Consider the following 13,573-nt stretch of genomic DNA (forward strand, 5'->3'; position numbering starts at 1 on the left):
GAAAATGAACGTTCAACTTTTCGTATTTGGCGCCGTAACGCAGTGCCGGTAAGCCAGTGTGACGGCGCAGATTTCAAAGTAATTGTCCCCATTTGGGCCGCTGTGATTCAGTAAAATATTCTCGAAACTTCTTAAGTTCAGTCTCCGGCTTTCTTTTATCACACAGTGTACTCTATCTTTGCCTTAAAATACATTCAGGCCCAAGCAGACGCCGTCAAATTTCGTGACGTCACGGCGAACGGGGGCGGGAACTTCAAGGCGGCGTCGCCACCAGTTTCTCGCTTTTTTCTATTTTTTCTTTTTTTTTTTTCTGGCACACCAAGCGTCTTCCCACCACGCAGTAAGAGTGGCTTTTTTTGGTGCTGTAGAAGGTGTATTTACTTACTCCGCTCAAAGTATTCTTATTTTTAGCGTCCCCTTAAGTTTGTGCAGTCGAAGGAAGGGGTGCCTCGGAGCAATTCGAAGAGGTTTATAAAAGGGGCTTATTGAAGACAGCTTGACTCTGCCGTGTAATTGGCTCTTGCACTCTCTTCCTTTATTTCTTTATTTAGCCGCAGGATGCTCACCAGACGCGAACAATTACAGCGTGGTCATAATCATGGCCGGCATAATATAAAGGTTCATTTCGTTCTGCTGTTCTCTGCATGTTCTTATCATTCACCACTCACGACCGGCCAACGTGGTGACACCGTCGGCGACGCACCGAAAATTAAAAGAATTGGAAGACAATCATCACGCTAAACCTGTTCATGGGTCTATTCAGCTTTTTTTAAAAAGTGCCTGCACCAAAAAGAGGTGTGCGGCGTAGTTTCGCGACACACCGTTTGCAGGAAGTTGCAGACCAGGCAACCATCCTTTTCTTTTTCTTTATTTTTCAGGAACATCGGTGAGTTTGTGGCTTCCTTCGAGTCCGCCAACAAAGAAGATGGCGTCGCCCTCATGGTTGGCTGGGTGTTGGCTTATCACATGGCGCCGGCGCTCACCTACAAGATATTCAACTCCTACAAGAGCTCTGTGTCCTTGGTATGAAATCACCGTCGCTACCTAATATGACCAAAGTTATCTAGTTTATTTCTTCCTTCGCTTGCGTACATTATGTGTTTTTCAGAACAGATTCGAAAAGAACTTAGGCTGGTGAAGCTTCGCGTTGCTGTGTTAGTAGAAAAGCTTTTACTAGCCACACCGTAACGTTTGGTTATTGTCGGCCTAGAGTGTAATAGCCGCAAGACCAGCTTTGTCCCGCAGACTTTTGCGCGTGGTCGCTGACCCTGCCCTAAGAATTGTTTTCGCCCCGTATACGACAAAACCAAGTTTGGTGTATGACTCATTTCCCGGGTGTTTGGGTGTGACGAGTGCCTTGCCGACGTGAATGGCTTAGCCTTTTTGTGATGATAAGTAAGTGCTCCCGGTCGCTGACAAGACAGGATCTGTCTCCTGACGCGGAGACGATCCCCAAGCCCACCAGATAGAAGACAAGGTATTTCTCACCAAGGTGGAACAGAAACCCTCTTGCCCACCTGTGAGGACCTACCCGAAATGGCCCTGTGGCCCCCGCCACAGGAGAATAATGGTGCCTTACCGTCACCGAACCAAAGAATGGACGTGGCTTACGTCCTAGCAACAGAACAATCAGTTTGCCGCCTAAGGAAACTAAGGACTTTTGGGAGGCTTCGAGCCTATATAAGCGGCCTCCACAGACTACATTTGCCTCTGACCTCTTTACTGGACATTCTTCACTACCACTCACTATGCAAATAGTCTGTAAATGAGTTTGCTTTTCGTCATCATGAAGCCCGCCTTCGTCCCTATCACTTTCATCATGCAGTGAAGCCCGACCTCACCCAGCCGAGGTTTTAACAGATTGCTTCTCTATGCGTTTGAAGAGACGAGATCAACGGAAGTCTGCTAACCACTCCAACAGGTTGAACAGCTAGAAAAATGCGTCGCCTGCGTTAAGACACTAATATGAATTGTCTGCAAGAAATGAGCTCCACAAGACAGCCACTCGACTCGAAAGCGTCTCAGGCAATTCCTGACTGTTTTCGTATAGTATCGTGCAACACCGTATTCAATTATCACGTTCCGTTTACGAGTATCCCCATTAATGATAAACTCATCACATATCATCATAAGGGTACACAAGAGTTTTGTAGCGAGAGATACATTGGCCGCATTCTCGCCGTTTCGCTGTGGCCGGTGGCCGCACCGCGAGCGTTGCCTAGCAACCGCCGCTCGCCACGCCACCTGGCATGGCGTCAGAGGAGCATCCGGTGAAACCGCGAGCTGAGCTGTTGTTTAGCAAGCGCCGACGCTGCATCGGCGTTGCCGACATTGCATCGCCAGAGGAGCCGGCCTTGCATCGTATATATAGAAGGGGCGGCTCGGTGGAATTCGTCGCCAGATAAGGAAAGTGAGTCGGCGAGACTGAAAGAAGCCAGGCTTCGTCCTCAGAACGAATCCAAGAGGAGGCAGCGAACCGAGGAGACGGAGGAAGAATGTGCCGCATACCTCGAGAAGCATCGTAAGTACGAAGGGGCCAGGCGAGTGCATCCAGATGACGATGGTTCGGCGTCTAGTTCGGCATCTCGTGCCATGGCTAAACAATAACATTAACCGTTCCTCTCGCTAAGCACAATAAGGCATAATTGAGTTAAGCCACACCCAATTTTTATGTAGAATTTCATATTGAGGGAGGGGAATCGTGCCACAAATCACATTGTTATAGTGGCACGATTTTGCAAAATGGACTATGGGTGGCGCTCCTCTTACCACTGTGAATTGCCCCTACGTGGGAGCCAAGGGGTACTTCAAGCGCCACTTCCTAAAGGTACCCCGTGCAGCGTCTGCGACCAGCTCTGGTCGCTGCGAGCAGAGGCACATCGTCTTAAACGACAGCGGCTGCGTCTTCTACCAGAGGCACAACGTCCCAGCGACAGTTTCCCAAAACGCTAGCTGTTACGAAGGAAGAATGCGAGAACGCTCCCCTTACCACAGTGCCACCGTGCGCTACCGCTGTACCAGCCGTACCAGCGGTACCACCGTGAGGTGCTTACCACTGCGTTAGATTGCATTATCTTCGCGATATATGCCCATGAAAACAGTGAGGCAGTCACACAAAATCACGGTTAGCTCCTAAAGAATGCTACATAAACGAATTAAAACGCTCGTGTGCTGAACCTTGAGTGCACGATGAAGAATCCCAGGCGGGATTTTAATGCGTTAGCATTACAAGTGTCAAAGTGGAAACAAGTTTATGTGAAGTGTGGGAAGACCCGAACACAACTGCGGGACATAACCGCGCTTCAAGATAGTTTTTATTGTCTACTGTTACGTTATGAAGTTGGAAAAAAAAACCTTTGAATATAAATACCGTGGTTTAGGTGCCAAAAGCTGCGTCTCTATGTACCTGAAAAAAAAATAACTATCTCGAACATCTCCTCACGTTTGCTATGCTAAAAAACTGCATTTCATTGCTTAAACGCTGAGACGAGAATGGAACTACTTGTAGTATATTGCCATTTGGCTGCCGCGTCCGGTATTTTCACGTAATCTCAGTGGTTTAGAAATACACCTCAAGATTGCTTTCGGCCGTCTGGTAGGACACAGAAGTATAGATCAAGTTATTGTCCCATTTCTCGAAAGGGATGACAGAAATATGAGTAAACCACTTCTTTACAGTTACACATGCACCGTACTTCCTACTTAGAATGAATATTCTGCGTAATCACCTACGAGTGAGCTTCAAAAAAAAAAAAAAAAAACTTGAAGGCAATGGGCAATGTATTGTACAAGGGGTCTCAGGAGTATATAATGAACGAGAAGAAAGAAAGCGAGGGCCCGATTTTTATTAGTCATTTCATAAGCAGCCGACAAACAATCACACCAAGGACAGCATAGGGGAAATTACATGTACTTATTAATTGAAATAAAGTAATGATAAATTAATGGAAATGAAAGTGGATGAAAACGCGACTGGTTGCAGGTGGGGAATGAACCCACGTCTTCACATTACGGGTGCGATGCTTTTGCTAATGCACCTTTCCAGAAATTCACACGCGCCCTCTGTGGCGGGCGCAAGGTATACTGTGAGAAGCCGGAGTGCCGCTGGTGTGTCTTCTGCTCGCCCAGCTCGCCTCGTTTGCAGCTCGCGGGCGTGCGGGCGGACGAATGCAGGAATATTGCAGAAACAGCGCTTTTTTGTGACTTTGCTTCAAACTTTACTGACAGAAGAGGTGTGCCAAAGCAACATGGATAACAGCCAGCAGGCAGTAAATGTTGTACGTTCATTGATAATATGATATTAAGTGGCGATATGTACTAGATAAAGTGCTCGTTGAACAGGAAACTTTAGGCGGCTGCGAGTGCATTTCTGTGCTGTGATCATTTGGACCCCTACGCTTCGTTTATAGTGCTTCCTGGTGTGGGTATTATTTTCTCGTTCGTTTTATTGAAAACGTACGGATGCGCAGATACCTTGTGGCCTAGCAAAACGTTGTACATAAGATGTTGGCGCGCGTCTTTTGGGCCAGTAGCCAAGCACCATAGCACCGCATTCCGATGGAGGCGAAACGCTAGAGGCCATGTACCGCGCGATGTCGATGCACGTTAGAGAAACCAAGGTGGTCGAAATTTCCCGAGCCCTTCGCTGCGGTGCGCCTCATAATCATATGGTGGTCCTCGCACGTAAAACCCCGCAGTAACATATGTTGTTTCCTGTTTGAACACGATATAAATCAGGCGCATTACGGCCAAACTACGCTTGTGTTGATGGGTTCCTCTACTACGTGCACCGTCGTGCGTGAAAAGTAGTTAAGACGCGCGCTATTCGAGACAGCCATATCAGTGGTTTGGTGTGGACAACAAAGTCGGCCTCAAACCCCTCAGGGTGCTTTTCACAGTGGCAGTGTGACGTGCGAAACACGGTTCTGTTTAGCGCGCGCCAACAACTTATGTGCAACGTTTTGCCGGGCCACAGAGCATCTGCACGTCTGTACGTTTGCAATAAAACGAATGAGAAAATAATACCCCCACCAGGAAGCACGATAAACGAAGCGTAGGGGTCCATATGATCACAGCACGCAAATGCACTTACAGCCACCTAAAGTAGCCTGTTCAACGAGCACTTTACCTAGTACGTATCGCTACCTAATATCATATTATAAATGAACGTACAACACTTACTGCCTGCTAGCTGTTATCCATATTTTGCTTTGGCACACCTATTCTGTCAGCAAAGTTTGAAGCAAAGTCACAAAAAAGCCCTTTTCCTGCAAAATTCCTGCATTCGTCCGCCCGCACGTCCGCGAGCTGCAAACGAGGCGAGCTGGGCGAGCAGAAGACACACCAGTGGCGCTCCGGCTTCTCACAGTACCTTGCGCCCGCCACAGAGGGCGCGCGTGAATTTCCGGAAAGGTTCATTGAGCTACCGCGGTGCCATTTTCCCATTCACTTTCTATGTATGTATATATATTTTTTTTCAACCGACGGATCGCCGTCAATTGCACTTTGCTGCTCAAACAAGCAGGACGTGTGTCGAATGAGCTGTCGGTGAACACGCTTTAAATCATGAGATGGGAGTGAAAACAAACTTTTTTAGGGGATAGTTGCTCTAACGTTTTTGTACTAATAGAAACATGGCTAAATCTCAAAATACTTTAAAAAGAAGTTTTCGAAGACGGCAAACAGCATAACATATACCGGCGCAATGGAACTGAAAAACCTGGTTGTGGCATCTTGATTGCAGGGAACAAGATTTCAAGTGTCTTTAGTTGTTGACACTAACTAGGCACTTCCAAATTGTTTTGGTCGCATGTTCATCACCTTCCATCCAAATTTTATAAGAGGCATGCTATCGTCCGCCATATTCTGGTCCTTCGTTTGTGGAACAGCTCAGGGAAAGTATATCTCAGGCTGCTAAACACTGTCCTGCCAATAATATTTATCTTTTCTGCGATTTGAACTTGACGCGTATTGACGGGCGCCTCTTCTCATCCTCTTGTCATGCTTCGAAAGATTTCGTCAACCTAACTTTGGATTACAATTTGTTAAAGCCGTTAACCAACCCACTCGTGGTTCCAACATCCTCAATATCCTACTGACTAATGATCCTGATGTCGTATGGCCGATTTCACATATCAATAGCTTTAGTGATCATAATATGCTACAGCTGCTACTTAACACCCCGCTCACTTGTTCATGAGTTAGTTTAAAACATTCCTGATTATAACAAGGCCAACTTTAACGCAAGAAATGCTGAGTTAGGGGTGTTTTTTATTTGTACATTTCGGCCCTCATTTTCGTCTCGCTCTGTAAGTGACAATTGGATAGTTTTTAAAGGCAAAATCTCAGTTCTGGTGGACAAGTGTGGTTCCTTAATTAAAATTGCTAATGATAAAGCTAACCCATGGTTTAAGAAAAAAATTGGGTCAAATAAGAAATATAAAGAAACGTCTTGACGAGTGTGCAAAACATCTCCAAATTCTCTCATCTTGGGCAAAATACAAAGGATATTTAAAATTATATTGGAATGCTATAAAGATAGCTAGAAATAATTAGTACTCGCATGACCTGCCTTCTCTCTTGAAGTCTAACCCTCAAATGTTCTGGAGAACGATTGCTACCAATGGCGTGGGCAGTGATGTTTCCTTACACCGTGATGACCTAACACGACTTTCTGATCAAGAGTGTGCATCACAGCTCAATGGTTTCTTTTCATCTGTTTTCCCTCGAGAAAATCATTCCAGTGTGCCATCTGTTCCTGCAACAGACTTTCGTTTTATGGACCCTGTTAAAATCTCGCTGGTAGGCATAATGTGTTAGATTTCTTTAATTATCTATCGACATCTAGTGACATTCATAACAAATTCTAAAATATTGAAAAATATCTCTTTCATTTCAAGTCAAATATTATTTTACCTATTTAGGCAGTCATTAAAAACTGGAGAGTTATCGGCCGACTGGAAAATTGCTAAGATTATTCCCATATTAAAAATGGAAGTTGACAGGCAGCCGAAAACTACCGTGCCATTTCGTTGACGTGTATCTGCTACAAACACGTTATTTCATCACATCTTTACAACCACCGTGAGTTCAATAATTTCTTTTTCAGTAACCAGCATAGATTTCGTAAAAACTTATCATGCGAAACACAAATACTCGAATTAACCACCGATCTATATTCTAACATGGATGATAACCTTCAAACTGACTGCATCTTTCTAGACTATTTAAAGTAAATTGGCCGTGCTGCACATTGCCGTCTTATTGCAAAATTATCAGCCCTTGGAAATGATGGTGTAACTTTGTCGTGGATTAGAAACTTTTTGTATTGTCGCCTTCAATTCACAGTGGCGAATAATTTTTCTTCTTCCCTCAGTGACGTAACATCTGGTGTACCAGAGGGTAGTTTCCTGGGCCCTCTTATATATTTATTTACATTCATGACATTAGCACTAACATAACTTCCAGTATAAGGCTCTTTGCCGATGATTGCATTGTCTACCGGGTTATTGAGCCACGTTACCGTTCAAAACGATCACAATGTGACTAACTCCTGGTGCAATAAATGTCTAATGACCCTTAACTCAACTAAAAGCAACGTAGTTTCGTTCATTCGTAAGTACTCTACATTTAGTTTCCATTAATATGATTATAATACAGTGGTACCTCATGCTTCTTCATACACCTACTTAGGACTCAGTCTGACCTTCTACCCTCTCCTGGAAAGGACACATAATTACCATTTCTGCTAAGGCATGTAGAGCACTTGGCTATTTGCGTCATAATTTGCGTCATTCTAACTCTAACGTACCTAAATTAGCCTATATGACTTTCGTTCGCCCACAGCTATAATTCGCCTCAGCAGTCCGGTCTCCTCATGAGAAGTACCTCGTTAACAAGGTCGAGTCAATCCAAAATATGGCTACTCGATTTATATAATCTAACTACGACCGCCATTTTAGTTTTATACTACTCTTAAACATGAACTTAACCCCCAGCCGTTGGATGCCCGTCGCCCCATGTTACTTTTATGTCGACTGCATAAATACGTTCATATCCTACCGTCTCATCGCTTACCAGTTCATCCTCCCACGCGGACATCACGATGTTTACATAATAATCTGAGCATCAAACGCATTCTTGTAAGGACTAAAGCTTCTAATTCATCTGCACCGCCACGCGCTATTGCACTTCTCCAAGCCATTGATCTTCACCAAGCCATCGTCATGATCACTGACCATAACCATTTTTCGTAAACAACTGGGCAGACACTTTCATATTGTGAAATGATTCCATTTGTCTTGTATTGGTCACTGAATAGGTCTGTATAGTACATTGATGACACTGCTGGGCTTTGTTTTAGTTGTTGTCTGCTTAAATAACTCTGTTTATTGCTCTGTGCACCCTCACTCAATGCTTCTTCGGAAGCAATGTGATTTATTGTAAATAAAAATAAAATATTGAGGTGCAGTGTAAACATCAAAAAGGAGAAAACAAAGAATGATCTACAGAAATGCAACTATAGTGCCACCAGGACCAGATCTGAGCGACGTTGGGCTATTCGGTACTGCATAATTTTGATTAAAGAATAGCATCCTTTAAAAGCAGGTCCAGACAACGTGACAACAACAGTTCTTCCAAAAATACAAGTACTTAATAGCACAGGAACCCAGGTCTCCGCCTAGAAGAAAAGAACATAACTAAAAACGTTCCAAGTTAGAAGGTTACAGTTTATCGGGAGCACCCAACAAGGGTGAGCTTCATAGCCACAACGGTGCATTTGGACGTTGAAGCCCAGGAGCCAATCAATCATTGTAAACAGTCTTACTCAGCCACTATTTCTTTTGTAGTTCGGTTCTCTTTCGAATCCTTCGAGCGTAAATTGAGGTAACGAATTGCGACGAGAAATTTCATCCGTTTCCACGGTAATCTTTGCCCACCGTGTTTGAGAGCACCGCGCGATCAAAATAAACGGTGCGCAAGTGAAACGTGGACAATAGAAATCAGGGTTTGAATTTATAAAAGTTTTCGTCCGTAAGTACTGCTTGTCATTGACGAGCTGCCTTCTTTAATAACATTGTCACGAAGTTTATAAGCGAGGCCTTGTCAAAACTGTCTTCTTTTATTAATGGCTGACCCTCGGAGATGACACGCGTTAATATGGCCAACATCCATCGGTGAAAAAACAGCGCGAAATAAACACGGACAAGGGAGGAACACAGCACAAGCACAGCACTTCCCTGTGTTCCTGCCTTGTCCACAAGACAAGCGCTGTCAATAGCCCTTTTTCAAAGCTATATTTGTGTATGAGCACAAAAATCCCAAGTAGTTGGAAGTCAGCGCTTGTCCTGTGTTCCTCCCTTGTCCGTGTTTATTTCGCGCAGTTTTTGACCAATGGATTCCTACCATATAAACGTTTTTGTAAATACGGGCCCAGAGGCCGAATCTGCAAAGCTATTTATTTATTTTTTTTTTTTGCGTTGCCATTGGCTGGCCGTCTTCACTGATAATATGTCCGTGGTGTGTGTGCGTGTGTGTGCGTATGCATGTGCGTGTTTTTAAGGCCCCAGAGCCCTAGAAACAGCACAGATGGCATGAACAACACATTACCCCTCATGTAATGTCCTGTTGGGACCTTTGAGGTATTAATAAATAAATTAATAAATAAAGAAGCTCAGCCCCAAAAGGCTGCAATGCTTCAGTCACCGCGGTCGCTCACGAAAACTGCTTGCACAGTCGGAGTTGTCTTACCAGATGACGTTACGAGATCCTTTCTCTTCTGAAACGTCCATGCATTAATTACAGAAACATTTTTCTTCACTAGTCGTATCTTTGATCGTGGTCTCGGTGCATTTTTCTTCTTGCTCCGCGACCATCCGCAAAATTAATCCAACTTCTTTGGCTCAGCGTCTTCGAGTTTGCTTGCTTTCGTAATGAATATGGCCAGCTTCGAACTAAGTAAGGCATTTTGCTTCGTCCACGCTAATTGCAACTAAGCCCACCGCCCACATTGTCTTTTTTTAGCACAATGGCGTCTTTCTTGAACAATCTTTTATTGTCCGTCCCCATATATTATTCACTTTCCAAGTTCAAGGACCTCTCCAGATTCTACTTATTTTTTTCTATTCCGGAACGATAAGTACAGAGTAGGAAACGTTCCGTAAAGCACAGTGTGGCTCATCCAGACATTAGCATACTGACCATGCTGAGCTTCTCTCGCGGCCGCAAATATCAAGGCAGACTGAAGTGTCTCTAAATATAATGTTTGCTTATGGGGCCTTTTTTGCGCTGCGTAGACAATACAAGATGTCTTTATTGATTTATTAACACTGCAAGTAAAATAAACTCACATGTTTTATTGATTTACCAGGTGAGCTAGGGCATGCATCTTCCTTTGAAAAAAAACGTCCTAATTAAGCCTCTAAGAAAAGGAAACACCAGTTTGCGGGCATTCCCGACTTATACGGCAGCGGTGCATCACATAGCTTGGTGGCATTATTGCAACGACCATGTGCCTACAGCGCACACTTCTGCGGAGAAAAGAAATATCTCCCCAAATCCGATTATCCGCGGGGCTTACTCTCGGTTATTCCTCAATTTATCGGCAGCTACGAAGTACGCGGGTAATCTGTGCTGACTGTCACATGCTAAATGTTGTTGTCGCAATGGCACCAGCAGACGTCTGCCAAACAACCGCGTCAGCGAGAATCAAAGTGACTTCACCAAAAATAAACAGTAACACGTCTGACTGTCTTGTCGACCGCAACGTATTCCTCCATAAGTTGATAAACAAAGTGTTTTGCGTCCCTCTGTGCTAAAAAATATCGCTTTTAAAGAAGAGTATGTTGTGAAGGGAGCTTGGCTTACGAAACTTGGCGACACAATGACGGTTAACACAAATTATACGCAATGAGAAATTCAGCTTAGCCGCATCTTTCGTATACCACTTTCCACGAGAACGAGCTGAGCTTGCTGACAAATTTTCCGTTCTGTGCATTATTGTGTCGAATAGACCCCAAGCTTGCCTACATTAGCAATAAAGTAAAACTTATGCTTTAAAGATCGTTAAAAAGCGCGAACTGAAAATGGATGAACATGGACGGTAAGCAACTGTTGGCTTGGGCCAGGGCTGGGCTTGGGCCTATTAGCTTCGAGCTCGGGTCGGGCTCGGTCCTCAATCGGACCCGTAATTGGCCCCGGGCATGCTATCTGCAAATTCGTCATAACTGGCTACTATAATATAACTGCAACCCTGTGAAAGTGTTAGGTCAGTGGTGCCTGTCGGTTCCTTGGAAAGACAATGCAGGCAGGCCACGACAAAGCAGCGGTACACAGTACCGATTAGTGTGCATTAGCAGGGCTCTTTTGTCACTGGGAGAACTGTTCCAGGGATCAACTGCGCCCGCTGTGCACCCACCTCTTTAATGCAATCAGCATTATTAAGGCTGTAGCACATGCGACGACTGGAGCGATAAATAAAAAATCGTTGCAGTCGCACGCGTCCCAATGCGATTTTCAGAGGGCTCATTTCCCACGATTGTGATTTCAGCAATGCGCTTGGTGTGACGCCCAGGGCTGCTTGTTGCCAAATTTTGTGGCACACGCCGCCTAATTTTTCAAATGTAATGAAAGAACCTGTGCATTCTGATATTATCGACCTCTATTTAATGGGTGCAAATGATACGCGTGTTTTTTTTAATTTAAAAAAGTCGGAGTTCCACTCGAAAGGCGAAGCACCAATTGCGATAGCAAATTAGTAGAGAGCTATACGGAGTAAGGATAGTAGTTATATCGGCTGCATAAACTTGGACACATTCGCTTACTAACTGAATTAACAAGCATGGCATCAGCGCTCGCAAGCAAACATCAATAGATCACACTAGATGACCGCACACAACCGCTGTCAGAACGCTGGCGTGAGCAAGCGCACAGCAGCAGCGAGCGAAGGTTCGTGCGGTCAATGGAAACTGGGCGGCGAAAGCACAGTGCATACAACAGTAGGAGCCGTGTGCAGATCGCTTTCAAGATACAGTGAGCGCGACCGCTCACTGCCGCGCAAAGTACAAGTCCAGAGTTGCTAGCAGAGTAGAAGTCGCATCCCCTCCATCCCGCGCTGCCTTCCCACTTTCCTCCTATCGCGCACGAGATTGAATCGCCAGATCCCCTCGCGCCGGATCGCTAAATGCGCAGTTGGTTCAGGAGCCCAACGCGGCACCCCTCCCTCTCTTACATCCCCCCACAACCTCTAGCTCGACGGAAACGTCGCGTTTGCTCTCCGCCGTGCGCTCGCTCTCTGTGAAAGCGCGCGTCCCTCGAGCGCTTTCACTCACACATACAGCATACGGCACGCGGTGACGATTTTATCGCCGTTGGACTTAATACGGAACATCACGGTGACGGTGACGGCGACGACGACGGCAGAAATCCGCTTGAAGTGTCCATATAATTGCTATCGCAATAAAATTCGTGGTGCCGCAACATTCATATGGGAACCGATTGTCAGCGAAGCTGTCTACGCTGCATAAAGGGGCTGCATACATTATGAAATCACGTTTTTTTTTTTTTCATACGGCACCACACTACGCAGACACAAGCGCCGCCATGGTCGCCGCACCTCCCTTGCATCTGCCACGCCGGCACTACCGACGCGCGTGACGTTATAACCACAGAAGCGCAGGCCACGTGCGCAGTCGCCGTTGCCACACTTTTTCACCCTCTTGCCCTATCAGTCTCCATTGCTGTAGCACTGTCGCCACCCTCTTTCCCCCTCTCCCCACGACCACGCCTGACGCTTTAACCACAGAAGTGCAGGCCACGTGCACAACCCTGTCCAAACGTATCGTATTCGTTCTTGTCCACACTCCGTGATACGGACGTAAGCCGCCCAAGACACCCCCCCCCCCCCCTCCCCCTGGGACTGCATGCGGCCGGTGCATACGGTGGCTAGAGGTAACCAGCTTCGCTGTAAAACGCTTGGAAGTTTAAATTTGTTTTGGAGTGCGCAACAGTGGTTCCTTAAGTTCAGTGCGAGCAGACATTGCGGACTTAAACAGCTGTTCGCTGCTGGTGTGAGGCTTGGGCTGGACACAGGAAGACTCACATAGTAGGGAACGGTTTAGTGCTGGCTTAACGTTACACACACATCACACCTACTGAGCACTACAGCGGCAATGGCTTCACTGACTCGCCCATGGCGGCAAACAAAAATGTCACAGTTTCACCCTAAGGGCGAAGCAATGAATGCGATAGCAACACAGCAATGTCATACGAAGTAAGGTGAGCGGCTTTGGTAGCAATATGAATTGTAGTAAACATGAGCTGATTAAGTAAGCAGGTGTGCTGCGGCGTAAGTAGACCGACATGAAGAGAGACTCGATGACCACGAGAAGGCGCGTGTGAAACGGTGGTGTTGATGAGAAGCACTGCCCGTGGGCAGCGCGTGCGAAGGGACACACCTGTAGCGCTGCACTGCCGATCCGGGCAGCATTGCATGTGTAGCGTGCGTTGGAAAATGTGGCCCGACTATTACTAACTGTGGTGTGAGCGCGCACAAACAAACATGAATAGATCACAC

The 13,573-nt window shown here is 45.8% G+C and overlaps 1 protein-coding gene across 1 annotated transcript in view; it reads left to right on the top strand.

Annotated features, from left to right (window-relative positions):
- Positions 1-13,573, top strand: part of LOC119440752 (neprilysin-1-like) — a 129,859-nt gene that overhangs the window by 76,943 nt on the left and 39,343 nt on the right. The window contains exon 6 of the mRNA XM_049663043.1: positions 879-1,023. Coding sequence (XP_049519000.1) covers positions 879-1,023 — 145 coding nt within the window. The remainder of the gene's footprint in view (positions 1-878; positions 1,024-13,573) is intronic.

Source organism: Dermacentor silvarum, chromosome 2 (assembly GCF_013339745.2).
Source record: "Dermacentor silvarum isolate Dsil-2018 chromosome 2, BIME_Dsil_1.4, whole genome shotgun sequence".
Classification (NCBI taxonomy): Eukaryota; Metazoa; Arthropoda; class Arachnida; order Ixodida; family Ixodidae; genus Dermacentor; species Dermacentor silvarum.